Genomic DNA, 16,552 nt, shown 5'->3' with positions numbered 1-16,552 from the left:
TATTGTAAACAAAGTTATTAAGCCAGAATTTCTCCATTTGTGCCGCAATAAGAACAAAAACAAATCCAAACATGTCTTGGCTTAAACTCTGCTTAAAAATATGTTCACCTATATTCCTGTTCCTGTTGTGTATATTCATATTCTCTCCATTTAAATGTAAACATTCATGCATCACCTTGTGTGTCCTACTATACCTGTCATAGTCACCATTACACAGCGCCCTGACGGGAATTTTAAAAGCCTGCCACACTGGATCCAGAGTATTCTTCACCACCTCTGTTTTGTGGCAGATGGTGTACCTGCGAGACATACAAAGTTAAAGGAAAAAAAACAAAAACAAAGCCCTCAGTGCTTCTTCTCGTTATTATTGAGGGAGATGCGTTTAAAATGCGTCTCAGGAAGCTTGACCCTTAGCTGAAGAAACAGCTTCCAGTTTCTGTTTCATAAGGAATCGGGACTGGCTCTTTGTACCCATGGTGTGCTGCTGTTAAACCCTGCGGCGGAACATTTAGGCTGCATCAGTAAATACCCAGCTGCACTAAAAGAAAATGTGTTAAGTGCGAGACGCTGAAGTCGACTTGAATAAAAGCATCTGCAGGGCAAAGAAACTGCAACCTCCACATGCAGTTTTCACTTAACTCTGTCTTATCCATCCTCCCTCTCTTTATGTTTCTCATGTCAACTCTGTGCTATTATTTCCGCTCACCTCTGCATCTACGGCTTCTGAATGGAAGGCATAAGTCACACATACAACAGGGAGGATGTAACATCACACAGGCGGCTTAGCTCCTACTGTACGTCCTCCGTGTATAAGCTTTTAGTGCATTAACCGTCATGCTCGGAGTCTATATATACTTCAGAAATTTTTGCATGTGTGTTTTTATGTGTATAATAGCTGAGTGTGTAATCGCTGGATATCAATGAGAAGTCACTTGTAAACTTACGATCCGTCCTCGTTGCTGCGGTAAAACACGAGAAACGGATCCGATTTTCCGAAGAAATCCTTCTTATCCAGCTTGTTCCCACAAAACTGTAACATCACTGACTCCTAAAGAGGAAGAAAGGGACCAAAACACACATGACACACTGCCTCAGAAGTGCTATAAAGACATAAAATATGACCTGCTATTAATACAAAAAGTATTCATATTGGTCAATAGGATGGTGAAGACTTGTACCTGTGTGTTATATATATTTGTTTTGTGTTATTTTGCTTTTGATCCCATGGCTGTTTGTTCTGTTAATTCATTTAATTAATTGAATTGGTTGATTTTATTACACAGTCAACTGGCATCTCTGTCACTTTTATAATTAATTTATCTTTGCAGCATTTTGCTGCAAAATGGTTCTTTGGTTTAATAAAAGAATTGAGCCCAGAATATCAGAGAACTTCCCTCAGAAATATCTGCTTTCTATATTAACTGAATGCTTGGGTGGACAGATTCACTACTGGGAGCACAAGACGATGCCTCCAGCCCATTCAGGTTGCACATTTGCACTGTTGCAAGAAGGTCTGCTGTATCTCCCAAAACAGCCTCAAGAGTTTGGAAGAGATACTAGAAGATAGGCACAGGGAGCGCTGGACATGGCTGTACCATGCAGCAGGACCAGTGTCTGCTCTTTTGTGGGAGGAGAAACGGGAGAAGCACTGCCAGAGCCCTACAAAACCCCCTCCAGCAGACTACTCATGTGCATGTTTCTGGCTATACTGTCAGAAACAGACTACATGAGCATGGGATCAGGTCCCAGCATCATTTATTGTGCACACAGCTCAGCACCATTCAGGAGAGAGCAAAGGTCTGTGGCCACCTGCAAAACCTGCAAAAGCATTCCACTTTTATTGGGGATTTCATTTCATTAGCATCAAAAGCAGGTGAATTAACCAACAATGGATTATGTGTGTCACAGAGGGAGAGGCACAGTTTCTCATTTATACAAGTTATTGTTAAATATATGAATATATTGATGACACAAGTAACTAGCCTTTCCAACTAAGATGGGGGTATTTGACATCAAATTAAATGGGTTTTTTTTTATCCTTCCAACTCCATAGTGCAAAGTCGTGTGTAATGTTTGATTTTACCAATGTGAGTTTGGTGAAATAATCTTGTAAATGCACAGCACCCTTGTTTACTCAACAACACAGCCACATATGAGCTGCTGTCTATATTAGAATATTAGGCCAGAGCATTTATAGTTGTTTGCCGTTTATGATTCATTTGAGAGAACTTGAACATACGTGTATTCTGTGTGTGAAAACAATATTAAAATGTTGGAGAATTTTAGTTCAATCTGTGTGATTTTTACTTGAAGAAGACAAAAGAACCAGAGAGTACAGATAAATAAAGCACAGCATCTCAAAGTCTGAAAAGTCCACTTCAAAAAAGCCGACAGGTGAACCAAACAGACTCTTACCCTGCAGTTGCTCACTTCTTCTGCTCTCACTATGATAGTGCCACATTTCTTTCCTGGGATTCCACTAGAAAAAAGAAAAACAAAACAGGAAATTGGCCGCATTGATTCCAGTTTAAATGCTTTAAATGTAATGCATTCTAATCTATTTTATACTGTATATGTCTGTTCTATTACTGCATGCATACTACATTTAGTGCGTCACAGTATTATTTGTCATCTTAGTTTTATAAACAGTATATCTGTACTACTCATTACATTTTAAACTGCATTTTGTCATTATAATCTCTTGGTTGTTCATCTTCCTGTGGCATTTCTTTTCACCACAGATGGCGGTTTTGGGCCAATATTTATGATAGGAATATTTAAGGTTGTTCAGCAAAATGCTGAAAATAAGGGTATTCCGGCAGACGCTGCATCTAATTTCTCCTCTTCATGTTTTCTCTTGCAGTCACTGCCTGATTGCATTTGTAAATATCAATTAATGCTGAATGAAAACCTTCAGAAAAGAACATCAAAGTAATGCAAACCACATCCAGTGACATTTCAGCTGAAATGTTTGTTTGCATCCTGAGCAGGCGAAGCGTAATATTCAGCCAATAAAGCCAAGGGAGACTGACCACTAAAAATAGACAAAATGAATGCCACAGACCCCGGGCCTGATCCAGAGTGAGGAAGGGTAGAGATCTTTTTTTTTTGGCTAAGTAATGTCCAATAATGCCAGAGAGCGCCTTAAATAAATAAGAAAATTTAGAAATTTATGGCTGATCTAAGCAAGTTTTTGACAATTTCCCCATCACCTGAGATTCACAGGCATCTTAGGAAGAAGAGGGAAGCTTCAGTGAAATGAAGCCACTGTACATGGAGAGATTGCTCAGTAAGGGGCCAGATGGATGAAATGGTGAGACAAAGAACAAAAAAGAGATGGACAGAGCCACAGAGAGAAACAGAGGAAGAACACAGTCCCTAAATGATGGAGTACAAAACAAGAGGTTGTTGAGGTACTGTAGAGGAAGCCTGACACCATCAGTGCGTGGCATCACAAGTGTCATTGAAATGGAATTTTAGTCTGTGATACCCTTCAGTGCTCACAGTCAGTATCTTACATGTGTGTAAATTAGCCTCAATCTTATGTTCTTGGCTGATAAAGCTATATGCTAAAAAGCAACTACAGCTTAAACACCTTCACTCCTAAACAACTGATTCAATCTTGATGAAACTGGCACATAAATTACCCAGGTTAGCGAGGTTTGTAGCATCTATATGGTGATTGACTCAATATTTACTTTGAATAAAAAGCTGTGTATTTGTATATAGAAGCTGCAAAATCGAGGCTGTTTAGTGAATATATGCTGTTTTTACGAACTTAAATACATAAAGATTCAAAATGAGCTAATATTTTTCTCAAAATGGTACATGTTCTGGTTGTCACTAAGCAAATGACCCATATGCTGTGAGGGTATTGCAGAGACCTGGGTTTGTATCCGCTCCAGGCCATTTTCTCTCCATCTTCCACTTGCTCTCTCTCCCAGCTTTCCTTTTGCACTCTCAACTCTCCTATCATAATAAAGGCTAAGAAATCCCCAAAAATACTTGTTAAAAATTGTACATTTTCTCACTTCTGTTCTGTTATTAATAAAATATGGATTTATGAAATTTGCTAATCATTGCATTAGGTTTTTAAGTACAGTTTACACAGTATTTCATTTTGGAATTGGCTTTCCAAAACATCTGTGCTGAGCTTTTTCAATGATTACATTTATGTTAGCTTTAATTAGTAAGTATCTGTGCAATGCACCAATACAGTTGCTGGATGTACCTTGCTAACAAAGTAAGCTAACGTCAGCCGATAACTTTACATTCTCATCCAAATATTGTCACTTTTGGCATCCAGAAGTCCAAATCACAACAAATAAAATGCCACATTCAAGGGTTCAAAGAGGTAGTCCACAAAGTAGTTCATCATTCATATACAGTCTATGGTTTACAGTTGTTCTTCTATTATTTTTTTTTGCTGTTGCTGCTTTATTTTTATTTGTATGATCCAGAGCCATTCGACTGAGCAGGAGTGAAATGCTTTCAACTTAGGAAGGAGCACGAACAAAGTTACACACCCACACATACACACACACACACACACACCACACACAGTTGCCCAGACTTGCAAATATTCATTGCAGAATAATGACGAATATCTAAAAATATCTTCACAAATCCGAAAAAAGTTACAAATAAAAAATGTAGGTGCAAGAAAGAAAGCACAAAGACACAAATAAACACACACAATCACAAATCTGAACGACTGCGGGCAGAGATGATTACATAACTTAGTGACAGCAACACATTCTTACATCATATTTCTTGTGTATCATTCTTTAGGAGACCCATTCAGTTCCAACCCTGATTCTGACACACACAGACACACACTCACTGACAGAGAGAGACACACACTAATGGATGTAGATGCCAGTATGGCCACTTACTTCTAGCTCACTCAGTTTCTCTCTTTCGCTCACTCAAACACACACGCGCACACAAAAAGGACACCCACTGGAGGACATGGGGATCAGACCATGGTTGGACAGCTGATGGCTCACTGTCTTTGGTGGAAAATTAAAACAAGACAAGCAGGTTCTTTAGTTCTGCTCTGTGGGTTGAAGCTGCAATAATATCAGGATGCAGCTAACATCCAAAAAGAAGTCTGAAGACCTCTTGAAGAATTTACAAGAAAGCTTTCCAAGGAAACTTTGACCCATGATTTATGAAGAGCCTTTGTGCAGTAAACTTCTGTGTAATTTTAAATTGGGCTGTATTCGTGCAGTAGCCCTCTTTATTTTGAAAGTATTATTAATGAAATATTTTTAAAGGAACCTTGAACTGTTTTAGCTTTTCTAAATACCCATGAAGCATTCAAAACTCACGGAAATATATTAGCAAACTTCTGTACTTTTGACTTCCCTATTTAATTTAAGACTTACAAACCTGACCAGCAGATCAACTGTATCTAAAGGTCTGACAATCCACTGCCATGTTTTTAAAGTGTGGAGTTGACATTGTCGCAAGCTAAAACGCATTCTGCGCTTCGCTGAAGTCAAACGCGTTTGATTATTGCATTTTGTTCTTCGTGAAAAATTTAAAAAGAAGATTTGATTTGAAATGTACGGGTCCTGTATGACAAATGGAAATTGAAATACAGTCTATAAGGCAAAAATAAAGTCTAACAAGATTGAAAGTCAAGCTTTCATATCACCATCTTTATTCTTCCACACAGCCTGAACTCTCTGGGGCAAACTTGCTTGTAAATTTAAGCAGTCTTTAAACTTCTTTTTGGATGTTAGCTGCCTTCAGTTCCATTTATTCTGCTAAGACGATCCCACATTCATGTCCAAGATCCGAGGAGGCCCAATATGACTGATAGTGTTCCATTATGCACTTTTCTACCCAGGTATGCTTTTTACTGGATTGGTAGTGTGTGATAGTAGATGAGATAGTAGACAGAGCCTCCACCGTGTTTTACAGATGGCTATGGATACTCACCGTTGTACCTCTCTTCTGACCTCCACCCTACATTTTGACAAATTATTTGTATTTGAACCAAAAAATTGCTGGACTTGCTCTTTTTGTCGCTAAAGCTCCCTCTTTATTTACTTACTCTATAGTTTCCTTTATGTGCCAACCTATTAGTATTATGTGATTAATAAAAATATAAATACCTCAAGTAGCTAAAACCTTTGCATAGTTCTGTATCTTCCAAAGTTATTTTCAACTGCAATTTGAACCTATTCACAGGTTTGATCAGTTGTGTACAAATTTGTGCCTTTGAGATAAATAAACCTCAATCTGCTGATTGACTGGCGAACAATAAATCCTACTACAGCTAGTATGACTAAAAAGCTGTGAACCTTGAAAATCTGTCATTACTTCAAAATACGTTTTCAAACCAAAGTTGTCGGTACTTTTTGAAATTGTGATTGTGTAATGTCAAAACTTGTGTGATGATAATTGTAATTCTGTTCAGTATGGAAGGGATGTTGGCAGCTCGGTTCTTCCTCTGAATGTACTACTCCACTGTTTATGTTTATTTTTGTCAGTACTAGCTGATACTGGAGAGAAACTGTCAAAAATGCTAGCAGGGGACAGACTTCCTGTGCACTAGAGGATGCTTCCAAGCTAACATCAACACCCCATCGAGCATAAATTTGACATGAACTGCTACAGGTCTAATCACTGTTTTTTTTCCTGCTATAATTAGCGACTGAGAGGATGAAATCACAGATTCATTCATTTTAAAATATCTCTGACGAGATTCTTTAAATCTTTCAGTTAAGGCTTCTACAAAAAGGATGTGTGAGCTCATCACTGACACATTCACTTTGGGTGAACTGTCCTTTTTCAATATTTGATTTTTACCATCTCAGCATGTTTGCAGTCTGTCATTAGCTCTGCTGCTGTTAAAGTGTTCATCTCATTTGGCTGTTGGAGGCAGCGTAGGCTTTCATCAACATCGTTACTCATTTTCATGCCGCTGCTTCACTTCGAAGACAAACAATGGCAATCTTAAAATCACATGCTGATTTTCAGTTCACTCCGACAGGATCTAAAATTTTAACAGCTTTTTTGAGCCACCCAATGACTCCCAGATTAGAGTAATGTAATACAAATATTTTTGCCCATCACTTTAAAATGGCAAAAATCATATTCCAAGAGTGTGCTGACTGTTGGTCATTGTGCGTGCATTGTGTGGTGCGTGCCACTTACGTCAAAGGCTTTTCTAAGCGGCTTCCCAGGGAGCCGACAATTTCACCCAGTGTGCAGAAGGCCTGGCCCAGGAAGTCCTGCATTAACCAAGGGAAAAGAAGGTTTATGAGTTAAGGAGGAACATTCATTACAATTTTCTTTAGATATCTTTTACATTTGTTCCTTTTTCCTAAAAGTCCTTAAAGACTGTTTAATATTAATTCAAGACATTTAATTATTAATTTGTGATTTTATAAGCTAAAATACAACCTATTCGCTTATATTTTTTAGCTTGCCAAATCCAGTGATTTCAGTCTTTATTATAGGATTTTGTACCATTTTACCCTGCCACTTTTCATTGCAATATCTTTTTCAGCTGCAACAAACAAGGCTGAGCCGATTATGTGACTGGCTGTGGCTTCAGCATGACTGAACAAACAGCCATCATACAGAGATACCACACAGCAGGGCCACGTGGAAAAAAGAAAAAAAAGCTAAAGGTAAAACAAAATAATTAAGTAACAAAGTAAACAAAGTTGCATTTGCACCTGCATTGGAAATATAGCATTTGAAGCCGTTTCTCCAGCAGATTTAAAGTGAAGCGTAAAAAGAAACAAATTACTCAAATTAAATGTCACATCTTCCCTTCTCCATGTATGTTTATTTTGCACACTGACATCTAACCCATCGTGCAAAGAGACTAGTGTCCTTGTTGATCACTGCAGGGTGACCACATGAGAGAGATGAGGAGCCCTTGGCCAGCAAGAACAGCAAAACAGAGAGACAGAGGAGGGTGCATAAAAAGTGGTTACAAAAAGCCTGGACTGCTCATGCACTGATACTAAGGCCTCCCCTACGAGACTGAGAATGCACGCGTATAAAAGTGCTTGACAGATGAGCCGTGTTGAGTCCGGTGGGCAGAAAGCTGCTCCACAGATCTTTGCCGGTGCTCAGTATATTTCTCCCCCAGCCGAGGTCTCAAAACAAAAAGGGATGACAAAAACACTCTGGCCTTTTCTTAACATGTGTGCTACTAGTGAGGAGCCCTTGCCCTCGCTAGGGGCTAGGAGTCTAAGGCTAGGAGCTGAGGTGCTATAGATTCACTGTACAGAGAGAAAAGGTTTGAGGGGTTTCTGTAATAAAAAAAAAAAATATATATTTTTTTAATTTTATTTCCAAACCCCTTATAGTCCCACGCGTGGGATACTTTGTCCTCTGCATTTTAACCCATTCACTCAGTGAAGCAGTGGGCAGCTACCATTCCAGCGCCCGGGGAGCAGAGTGTAGAGACGTTCCTTCTTACTGATGTTGCTGTCATTCAGTATTGCTACATCTACCACTACGGCGGTCTTTTTCTGCTTGTCCATCACTACTACGTCCGGTTGGTTAGCCACCACCATTTTGCATGTCTGTATCTGGAAGTCCCACAGGGTCTTAGCTTGATCATTCTTGAGATCATTCTTGAGGGTAGAGACCCACCCTACGGGGGGGGGGGGGGGGGGGGGGGTGTCTCTCATTTTGACCTCGGGACTTCCAGGCCATACTCAGCACAGATGTTTCTGTATAGTATGCAGGCCACTTGGTTATGGCGTTCCATGTATGTCCTGCCTCCTAGTATCTTGCACCCTGCTGTTATGTGCTGGATTGTCTCAGGGGCATCTTTACACAACCTGCACCTGCAGTCCTGCCTGGTGTGATAGACGCCACCCTCTATGGATCTTGTGCTTAGAGCTTGTTCCTGTGCTGCCATGATTAGTGCCTTCAGTTCAGCTTTGTCCAGCCACTGGTAGAATTTCTGGATGTCAGCTGCTTCCTCTATCTGCCGGTGGTACATAACGTGCAGGGGCCTGTCCTTCGATGATGGTTCCTCCACTTGCTCCTCTTTCTTGGGTTTCTGCTGCCAGAGGTATTCACTGAGCACGCAATTGGTTGTGGCCATCTTCCAAGCAGTAGTAAGTAACCGTGGATGTTTGTTGTTTCATCCTGGACTGTGGTGCTGACACTCACCAGTCCGCGGCCTCCTTCCTTCTGCTTAGCGTACAGTCTCACGGTGCTGGACTTGGGGTGAAACCCTCCATGCATGGTCAGGAGCTTCCTTGTCTTGATGTCATGGCTTCTATCACCTCCTTTCGCCAACTTATTATCCCAGCAGGGTACCTGATCACGGGCAGGGTGTAGGTGTTGACAGCCTGGATCTTGTTCTTGCCATTCAGCTGACTTCTAAGGACTTGCCTGACCCTCTGCAGGTACTTGGTGGTTGCAGCTTTCCTGGTGCCCTCTTCGTCGTTCCCATTTGCCTGTGGGATCCCCAGGTACTTGTAGCTGTCCTCTATGTCTGCAATGTTGCCTTCTGTTAGTTTGATACCCTCAGTTCTGACTACCTTCCCTCTCTTTGTTACCATCCGACTACATTTCTCCAATCCGAATGACATTCCGATGTCCTTGCTGTAGATCCTGCTGTGTGGATCAGTGAATCAATGTCTTGTTCACTCTTGGCATACAGCTTGATGCCATCCATGTACAGAAGGTGGCTGACGATTGCTCCGTTCCGTAGTCAGTATCCATAGCCAGTCTTGTCAATGATCTCACTGAAGAGGTTCAGACCTACGCAGAACAGCAGTTGGGACAGAGCATCTCCTTGGTGGATCCTGCACTTGATGGCAACCTGTGCTATGGGCTTGAAGTTGGCCTCTAGTGTTGTATGCCACATCTGTGTGGTACTGAGGCAGGTTTTTGGCCAGTAGTTGGATGGGACCGCTCCCTTCTGGGGGTCCTTGGGGATCAGGACTGTCCGACCTTCCATTCTGGGTGTCTCTCACTGACTGCAGTCAGTTTGTTCAGCCATTAGGCATGAATCATATCAGGGCCTGGTGCTGTCAAATTCTTCATACTGGAGACCTTTTCTTATGTGTCTGCCACTGTGATAGTTACTGGACCCTGCTCGTGGAGATTGCTGTGGTCTGCTAGCCACTGAGCATTGCCATTATATGTGTTATATATTCTATTTGTGAGGTATTGTAGTGCAAGTGGTAAGGAAGGTGATAAGTAGAGAGCATCGGCAGACTGGTCAAATCTCTTCTTAATGTAATTTATTTTCTGGCATCTTTATTCTGATATCTTGAAAAAAAAGCCAGACTGTCAAAATCTCACTGGTTTTATACAGAATTTTAAACACACCTGAACCTCATTAGTCTCTACCAGAGAAAGAACAACCTAACCTAAGAACAGGTTAGACCAAACATCAAAATCTAAACAAAGAAACAGGAATAAGATTATTCACCTAATCTACAAACTCATTTATAGAACTAAATGGTTTGAAAAGTAAAACACTTTATACAGTACAACTCAAAAGGTTAGTTTAAAGAAAATAAACAATACTATGCAAAAAGGAAAAACCTTCTAAGGGTGCCTGTTTCAAGACAGTAAATCTTAAAACTAGAAAAAAACTAGACAATTTTCACTTGTTTCATTGGCAGATTTTTTTACTTAATACAAGATATTTTAGCTTGAAATAAGTGAAAAAATCTGCCAATGAAACAAGTGAAAATTGTCTAGTTTTTTTCTAGTGTTAAGATTTACTGTCTTAAAACAAGTTCCTTTAGCTTACTGAAATGTTGCCCTTTAGCTGATTCTGCCTTATTTTAAGTGTAATGAGATATTTTGACTAGAAATACGACAAATAGTCTTGGTAAGATTTTGAGTTTTTGCAGTGTATATATTTGTTTTTTGTTAAGTTGCCTAATAATTATGCACAGTAATAGTCACCTGCACACACAGATATCCCCCTAAAATAGCTAAAACTAAAAACAAACTAAAAACTACTTCCAAAAACATTCAGCTTTGATATTAATGAGTTTTTTGGGTTCATTGAGAACATGGTTGTTGTTCAATAATAATATTATTCCTCAAAAATACAACTTGCCTAATAATTCTGCACTCCCTGTATGTGTATATGTGTATATATATATATATATATATACATATATATATATATATATATATATATATATATATATCTTGACTATCAGTCAAGGACTGGCCTCCAGAGCCCAGACGTCAATATAACTGAAGCAGAACTGGATAATCTTGACAGAAAGCAAAACAAAACTCAATCAGGATCCAAAGAAGAGCTTTGGAATGTCCTTCAAGAAGGCTGGAGAACTGTTTCTGCACACCGCTTCAGGAAATTACGAGACAGCTTGTGAGTGTTCAGGCTGTGTGGGTGGGTGATTAACTGATTGAACACAGGAGATTAACACGGGATAGGTAACAAGTGAATAAATAGGTAAAATAGATTAAACTAATCATGCTGGAGGAGCAGAAGAAAAACAATGGAAAAATATCAAAGGAAGTAAAACTGACAGCAATAGACAAGAACCAATGATTACAAAAACTTATAACTTGAGGAAAAGAAAAAAACAATCCAAAAACTGCCCTCTCCTGTGCACCTAAATCCAGTCTTAGTTTTCAAGACAGACACACGCACTCTGTAATTTACAGATTAGGGTAAAAAACTTATTTTCTCTTTTTTTTTGCCTGCAGTCAGTAATGAATCATTCCCTAGTTACACTGCTATGGGCTCAGGCTGTTGGGGGGACTTCCCATGAGCATTACTTGTCAGCTTCCCATGTATATGTCGCTACCTCATGTCATTAATTTTGTCTTTGTCTTCCATAGTTTCTGTTTTGTCCTTGGTCACGATACTCTTCTCTTGACTTCCCCCTCAGTTCCAATTGTTCGTAGTAGATGCCTGCCCTCCTTGTATCCTGGGTCCTGTTAAACAGTTCTTCCTTCTCAACATTACCAAGTACTTGTTCATAAAAAAGTGAGAGAGGAAACACTAGAGATTCCTCTCTCAGTACCTTTCTCAAAACAACTGTTGTTGTGAATTGGTGCTATATAAATACAACTTCCTGTGCCTGCGTGGGTTTCCTCCAAGTACGCAATAATCCTCCCACATCCCTAAGAGATGCTTGTTAGGTTAAATGATGATTTGAGCCGTAGGTGTGATTATGATTACTTTCCATCTCTGTCTGGTCTGTGATGGACTGGCAGGCTATCCAGAGTGAACACAGATTCTGCTGGAATAGACTTCATCCATCCATCTAAAGAAAGTGGATGGGTATTACTGGTCCAACTAGAATTGTATATACAATGTGTACATATCATACGCACATTCTCACACATTACAAGAAACTGTTTTAGTATGGACTAAAAATTTAGCTTGAATAATATGGAAAATATGTTGAACAAGACAAAAATACACATAAAATATTAAAATCCTAAGTCTTCAGAAAACTTTAAGAGGTGTGTCATCAGCACCAAACAACACCAAAGGTAGAACAGAACTTCGTCTGAAGGACCCTTGGGCTTTAAGTCTGTTGCACTCAGTAGGTATTTCTTGCATCACACTTGTGAACAGTCTAATAAAGGAAATGCCACTATTCTTTTAAAAGCTGTTAAACAAATAACAAGATGTGATGTGCTTTTCTAACCACAAGACATTTAATAAAGGGAATAAAAGCTCCAGCAAAATCCAGCCGTCTCTCAAGCAGTCATGAGGGAACACCAGCCAGTTAACTTAATTACTGCCTGCAAACAAAAAAGCAATTTCTCCGCCTGGATTCATTTGCTTATCGTCGAGTGCTGAATAAAGACTTTGTAATGAGACCGCTGTTTGTGAGAAGCACTGGTGTATTTTTCCCCAAAAAAACACAAGTTAAATAACTGTGCGTGGTGACAAGCAGCGCTTAGGAAGAACGTCATACCCTAGCCTTACATCCAACTTTACTGTATGTCCCCTTTCTGAACTGTTTTTCCTGCAGCTATAAGTAGGTATGTGAACCATATGGCACAGGGGAAAACATCTGCTTTGATTAGAGAAGGGAGGCATCCTCTAAGGGTGCCACTGAAGCTGCCAAAAAAGATACTGTACTTGTGTGCGTTTGCGTTTTTTCTTCATTTTTAGCCACACGACTGGGAATGAACTGGACAATGGAGCCATCACTGCGTGCCAGATCTCCTATCCCACACATCCACAATGACGACAGGATGCATCCAAGCGTCCTCAGCCTTCATGCTTAGAGTGAATTGCAGCGCTCACATTGCTCACTGCTCACAGAGGAAGCCCCGGGGCACACTGAGGTTGGGGCTTAGGAAAAGAGCTCCGCCAGCAGTAATAGGAAGGGGGCTGGGTGTTGAGGTGAAGAGGGAGTTTTATACTGAACTAGTGCTGCTCAAACCTCTGTTTGAACTGAAAGGGAATGTTGTGGCTTTAAGCCAAGGATATATCAAAATCAGAAAAGTAGAATCCTTAATCAGCAGCAGCACGACAAAACAAAACCAGAAATAACAAAGCTGCTCAGAAGCTGTCCCTGATATTTATGCGTTTTATTTGATCATTTTATTGAGCTTCTTCTATTTCCTGGAGTTGCTGTCAAATGCCCAGGACAGTGTTTTTCTCCAAATTTAATCTCTTTGTTATATTAATAAACCACCTTTTGATAAAGATGACATATTCAGCATATTACATTTGAAATAAAACAATGGAACCTACATGAATGAGAACTTTAAGATATATAGCCTCTGTAGCATTGCTGCCTAAGTTTAGGGATCAGCGCAAATTGATTGATAACTATCCATTTAAACTAGTCCTCAAAGAAAGTGTAAGGAGTTCCATAAGTACTATCACAAGAAATAAAAACAACATGTATTTATTTGAAGTTAAGGCAACACTAACTCATATGAGGTGTGGCCAAAAAGTTTTGGAAATCAGCCCATAAAATAATAAAAAAGCAATACCTCATTTCAATTTGTCCAATCTCCCCTTCAAGCTCCTCTTTGTTAGCATGTCTGGCATTTATATTTTGCTTCTCAATTCACAAAAAGGTCCTATTTTGTTTCCGTGCAATAGATCTCATTCCATGGATCATTCATATTAACGCTGCTCTGATTCTCTTGACATTTGTGAAAACAAATGTGTGCTCACAATCAAACACCTGACTGATGTGCTGCCTTCAGGGACCGTCTGTTTTTATTAAGCGCTGCGGTCAATTCCCAGATGTGTCAAAACCCAGCTTCCAAAAAGCTATTTCAAATTATCAGCCGAACTGAACGTGGTCTGGAAAATGCACAAGATGACTTTAACGGCAAGACTGGTTTTCAGGAACTTTTCGATTACTCTGCATTTAACTTGTGCTATCAGACCTTCAAAATGTCTGGAAGATTATTAGAAAACCAAAGTTGTCAAAAAAGTATTATTTTGAAAGAAAGAGTATATGCAAAGTAGCACCCATAACTCAGTGTCCTGATTTATCTCTAATCAGCTGATATTTTTTGGTTTTTCTTTGTTTTTTAAACATGAACAGCATCTATGAGGTGTGAGGTTATGGTGACCTACAGACATGAGGAGACACTTTAAACCTCAGCCCTTGGTTGTTGTGTGGCTCTCAGCCTTTATTCTGGCCTTCAGTAAATGGAACAAAGTTCAATCAGACTGAGATCACTTATTTGACTTGGTCAGTCAAGAATGGTCCACCTCGTCGCCCTGAAAAGCTCTTTGGTTGCTTTGCACGTGTGTTTATGATCACTACTTTTACCCCCAACATTCAGATTCAAATCAGGCTGCTATTGTTCTGGAAGGTTAACTGTGGCTGTATAAAACTGAAATGAATGCATGACTGATTGTTGAACAGCTGAGGTGAAAGAGACACTCACGTGTCTGGAGAGGTTGTCACTCTTGCAGTCTAAATCATACCTGCAGAGAAAAAGGAAAAAGATTAAATATCCAAACATGGACAGTGGCAGCGCAAACTGACTGACAGATATGTGACTGAAAGCGGACCATAGTGTCATTTTTTTGCCTTCATTATCTAGACGCATTAATGCAAGGTACAGCAGTTCTCACTAATCACTGTAAAGAAGCTATTCATGCTTAACACAGGTTTGTGATGGCGGGACCAAAAGCTTCACTAAAACGATTTCATGCATGTGGGTACATAATTACTAGGCTCAGTACTTTTAGGTCAGGTGAAGGCTTCAGCAATTTTACCACCCAAATTTTCCAGCTTTCAATTATGACGGTTTAATAGCTTTTGGTTTGCAGTCAGTATTTATCTACAATGCCAATTAGATTATTTTAAAAACTGCACAAAATATATTTCAAAAAGAAAGAAATAACACAGAGAAATATTCAGTGAATCAACAAGAGTCAGCATGCTACATATTGTATTCATTTCAATAAACACCACTTTTATAAAACTTCACATAACTATCATCTATAGTATCTGTTTATTCTTTTTCATATATCATATATTATATGCATATGCACATACATGCACCTGCACACAGTCAGACATACACAAACACACCCGTCACAGATTAATGAATCTCAGTGGTCCATTCTTACTCATAATGAGTAATATAGTGATTAGGTGCTTAAATGCTTTTGGAGGATTTTTGCATCTGGGAATATTGTTAACTTTAAAGCACAACAAGGCCCTGCATTGCCTCAAGGTTTAGCTATTTAATTTCAGCTAAATCGCAAATCCACTGACTGAAGCAATAAGAAACTCCAATGAGATTTTACTCGAGACATGTACTCTAGAGAAAAGTCTGGGTAGGTCTGGAACCAGCCGGAGAGAGGCACCAGTCCTGCAGTTTTCATTGCTGCATCAGGTTATTGTACATGTATTAACATGATGAGCGTGTCACTCTAGGTTTATCATTTTTCCACATACAGATGTATTTTAACCCAAACCATATTCTTAACCTATAGGCAAGTGCTTCTAAGTGCCTAAACGCAACCACACAATTGATTTTGTGTCTAAATCTAAATAACAAGTAAAAATGAAAAAGTAGGTCAAAATGAAACAACTTGGACCAGGTTAACATTTACAGCAACTGTTTAATACCTTAATATTAATGAAATGGAGATTTAATGACCTCTCAAAATTCCTCTCAAAGTTTTTAACTATGGTACATATGACCATACTTACCATTACTGTTTGCAACTGTGCTATGTGAAATTGTGTACCAATTAGAAGAGTAGTAATATAGCAATTTTTAGTATTGATTTAGTATCTGAGCATCAGTTTTTTTGACAGCCCTACATGCAAGTAACAGGAAGCCCCATGGGGTAGACCTGCAACCTGCTGGGGGAAGGATGGAGGACACTCTACTTAGCCTGCTGCTTCCACCACCATACTTCAGATAAGCAGTATATGATGGATGGATGGATGGATGGATGGATGGATGGATGGAGTGCTCTTGGCAGCCAATATTGTTGTAGCTAATCTGTCAGTGCACCAACACCAAACGAGATCTTATGTATGGTAAGAGAATGCATTGGTTCCACTAGTCCCCTGGACTTTCGTAATACCTGAGAGGACGCTAACACCAGATT

General features: G+C 39.5%; 1 protein-coding gene across 2 annotated transcripts in view; it reads right to left on the bottom strand.

Moving 5' to 3' along the window:
* Positions 1–16,552, bottom strand: part of LOC100692653 (copine-8) — a 73,692-nt gene that overhangs the window by 27,509 nt on the left and 29,631 nt on the right. For both annotated transcript variants that reach the window (XM_005459931.4, XM_013264189.3), the window contains 5 exons: positions 14,866–14,905; positions 7,171–7,247; positions 2,416–2,479; positions 945–1,048; positions 195–299 (listed from right to left, as the gene is read on the bottom strand). In XM_005459931.4, coding sequence (XP_005459988.1) covers positions 195–299; positions 945–1,048; positions 2,416–2,479; positions 7,171–7,247; positions 14,866–14,905 — 390 coding nt within the window. The remainder of the gene's footprint in view (positions 1–194; positions 300–944; positions 1,049–2,415; positions 2,480–7,170; positions 7,248–14,865; positions 14,906–16,552) is intronic.

Source organism: Oreochromis niloticus, linkage group LG7 (genome assembly GCF_001858045.2).
Source record: "Oreochromis niloticus isolate F11D_XX linkage group LG7, O_niloticus_UMD_NMBU, whole genome shotgun sequence".
Taxonomy (NCBI): domain Eukaryota; kingdom Metazoa; phylum Chordata; class Actinopteri; order Cichliformes; family Cichlidae; genus Oreochromis; species Oreochromis niloticus.
Note: the sequence above shows the minus strand (reverse complement) of the source record. Positions and strands in the feature narration are given on the sequence as shown.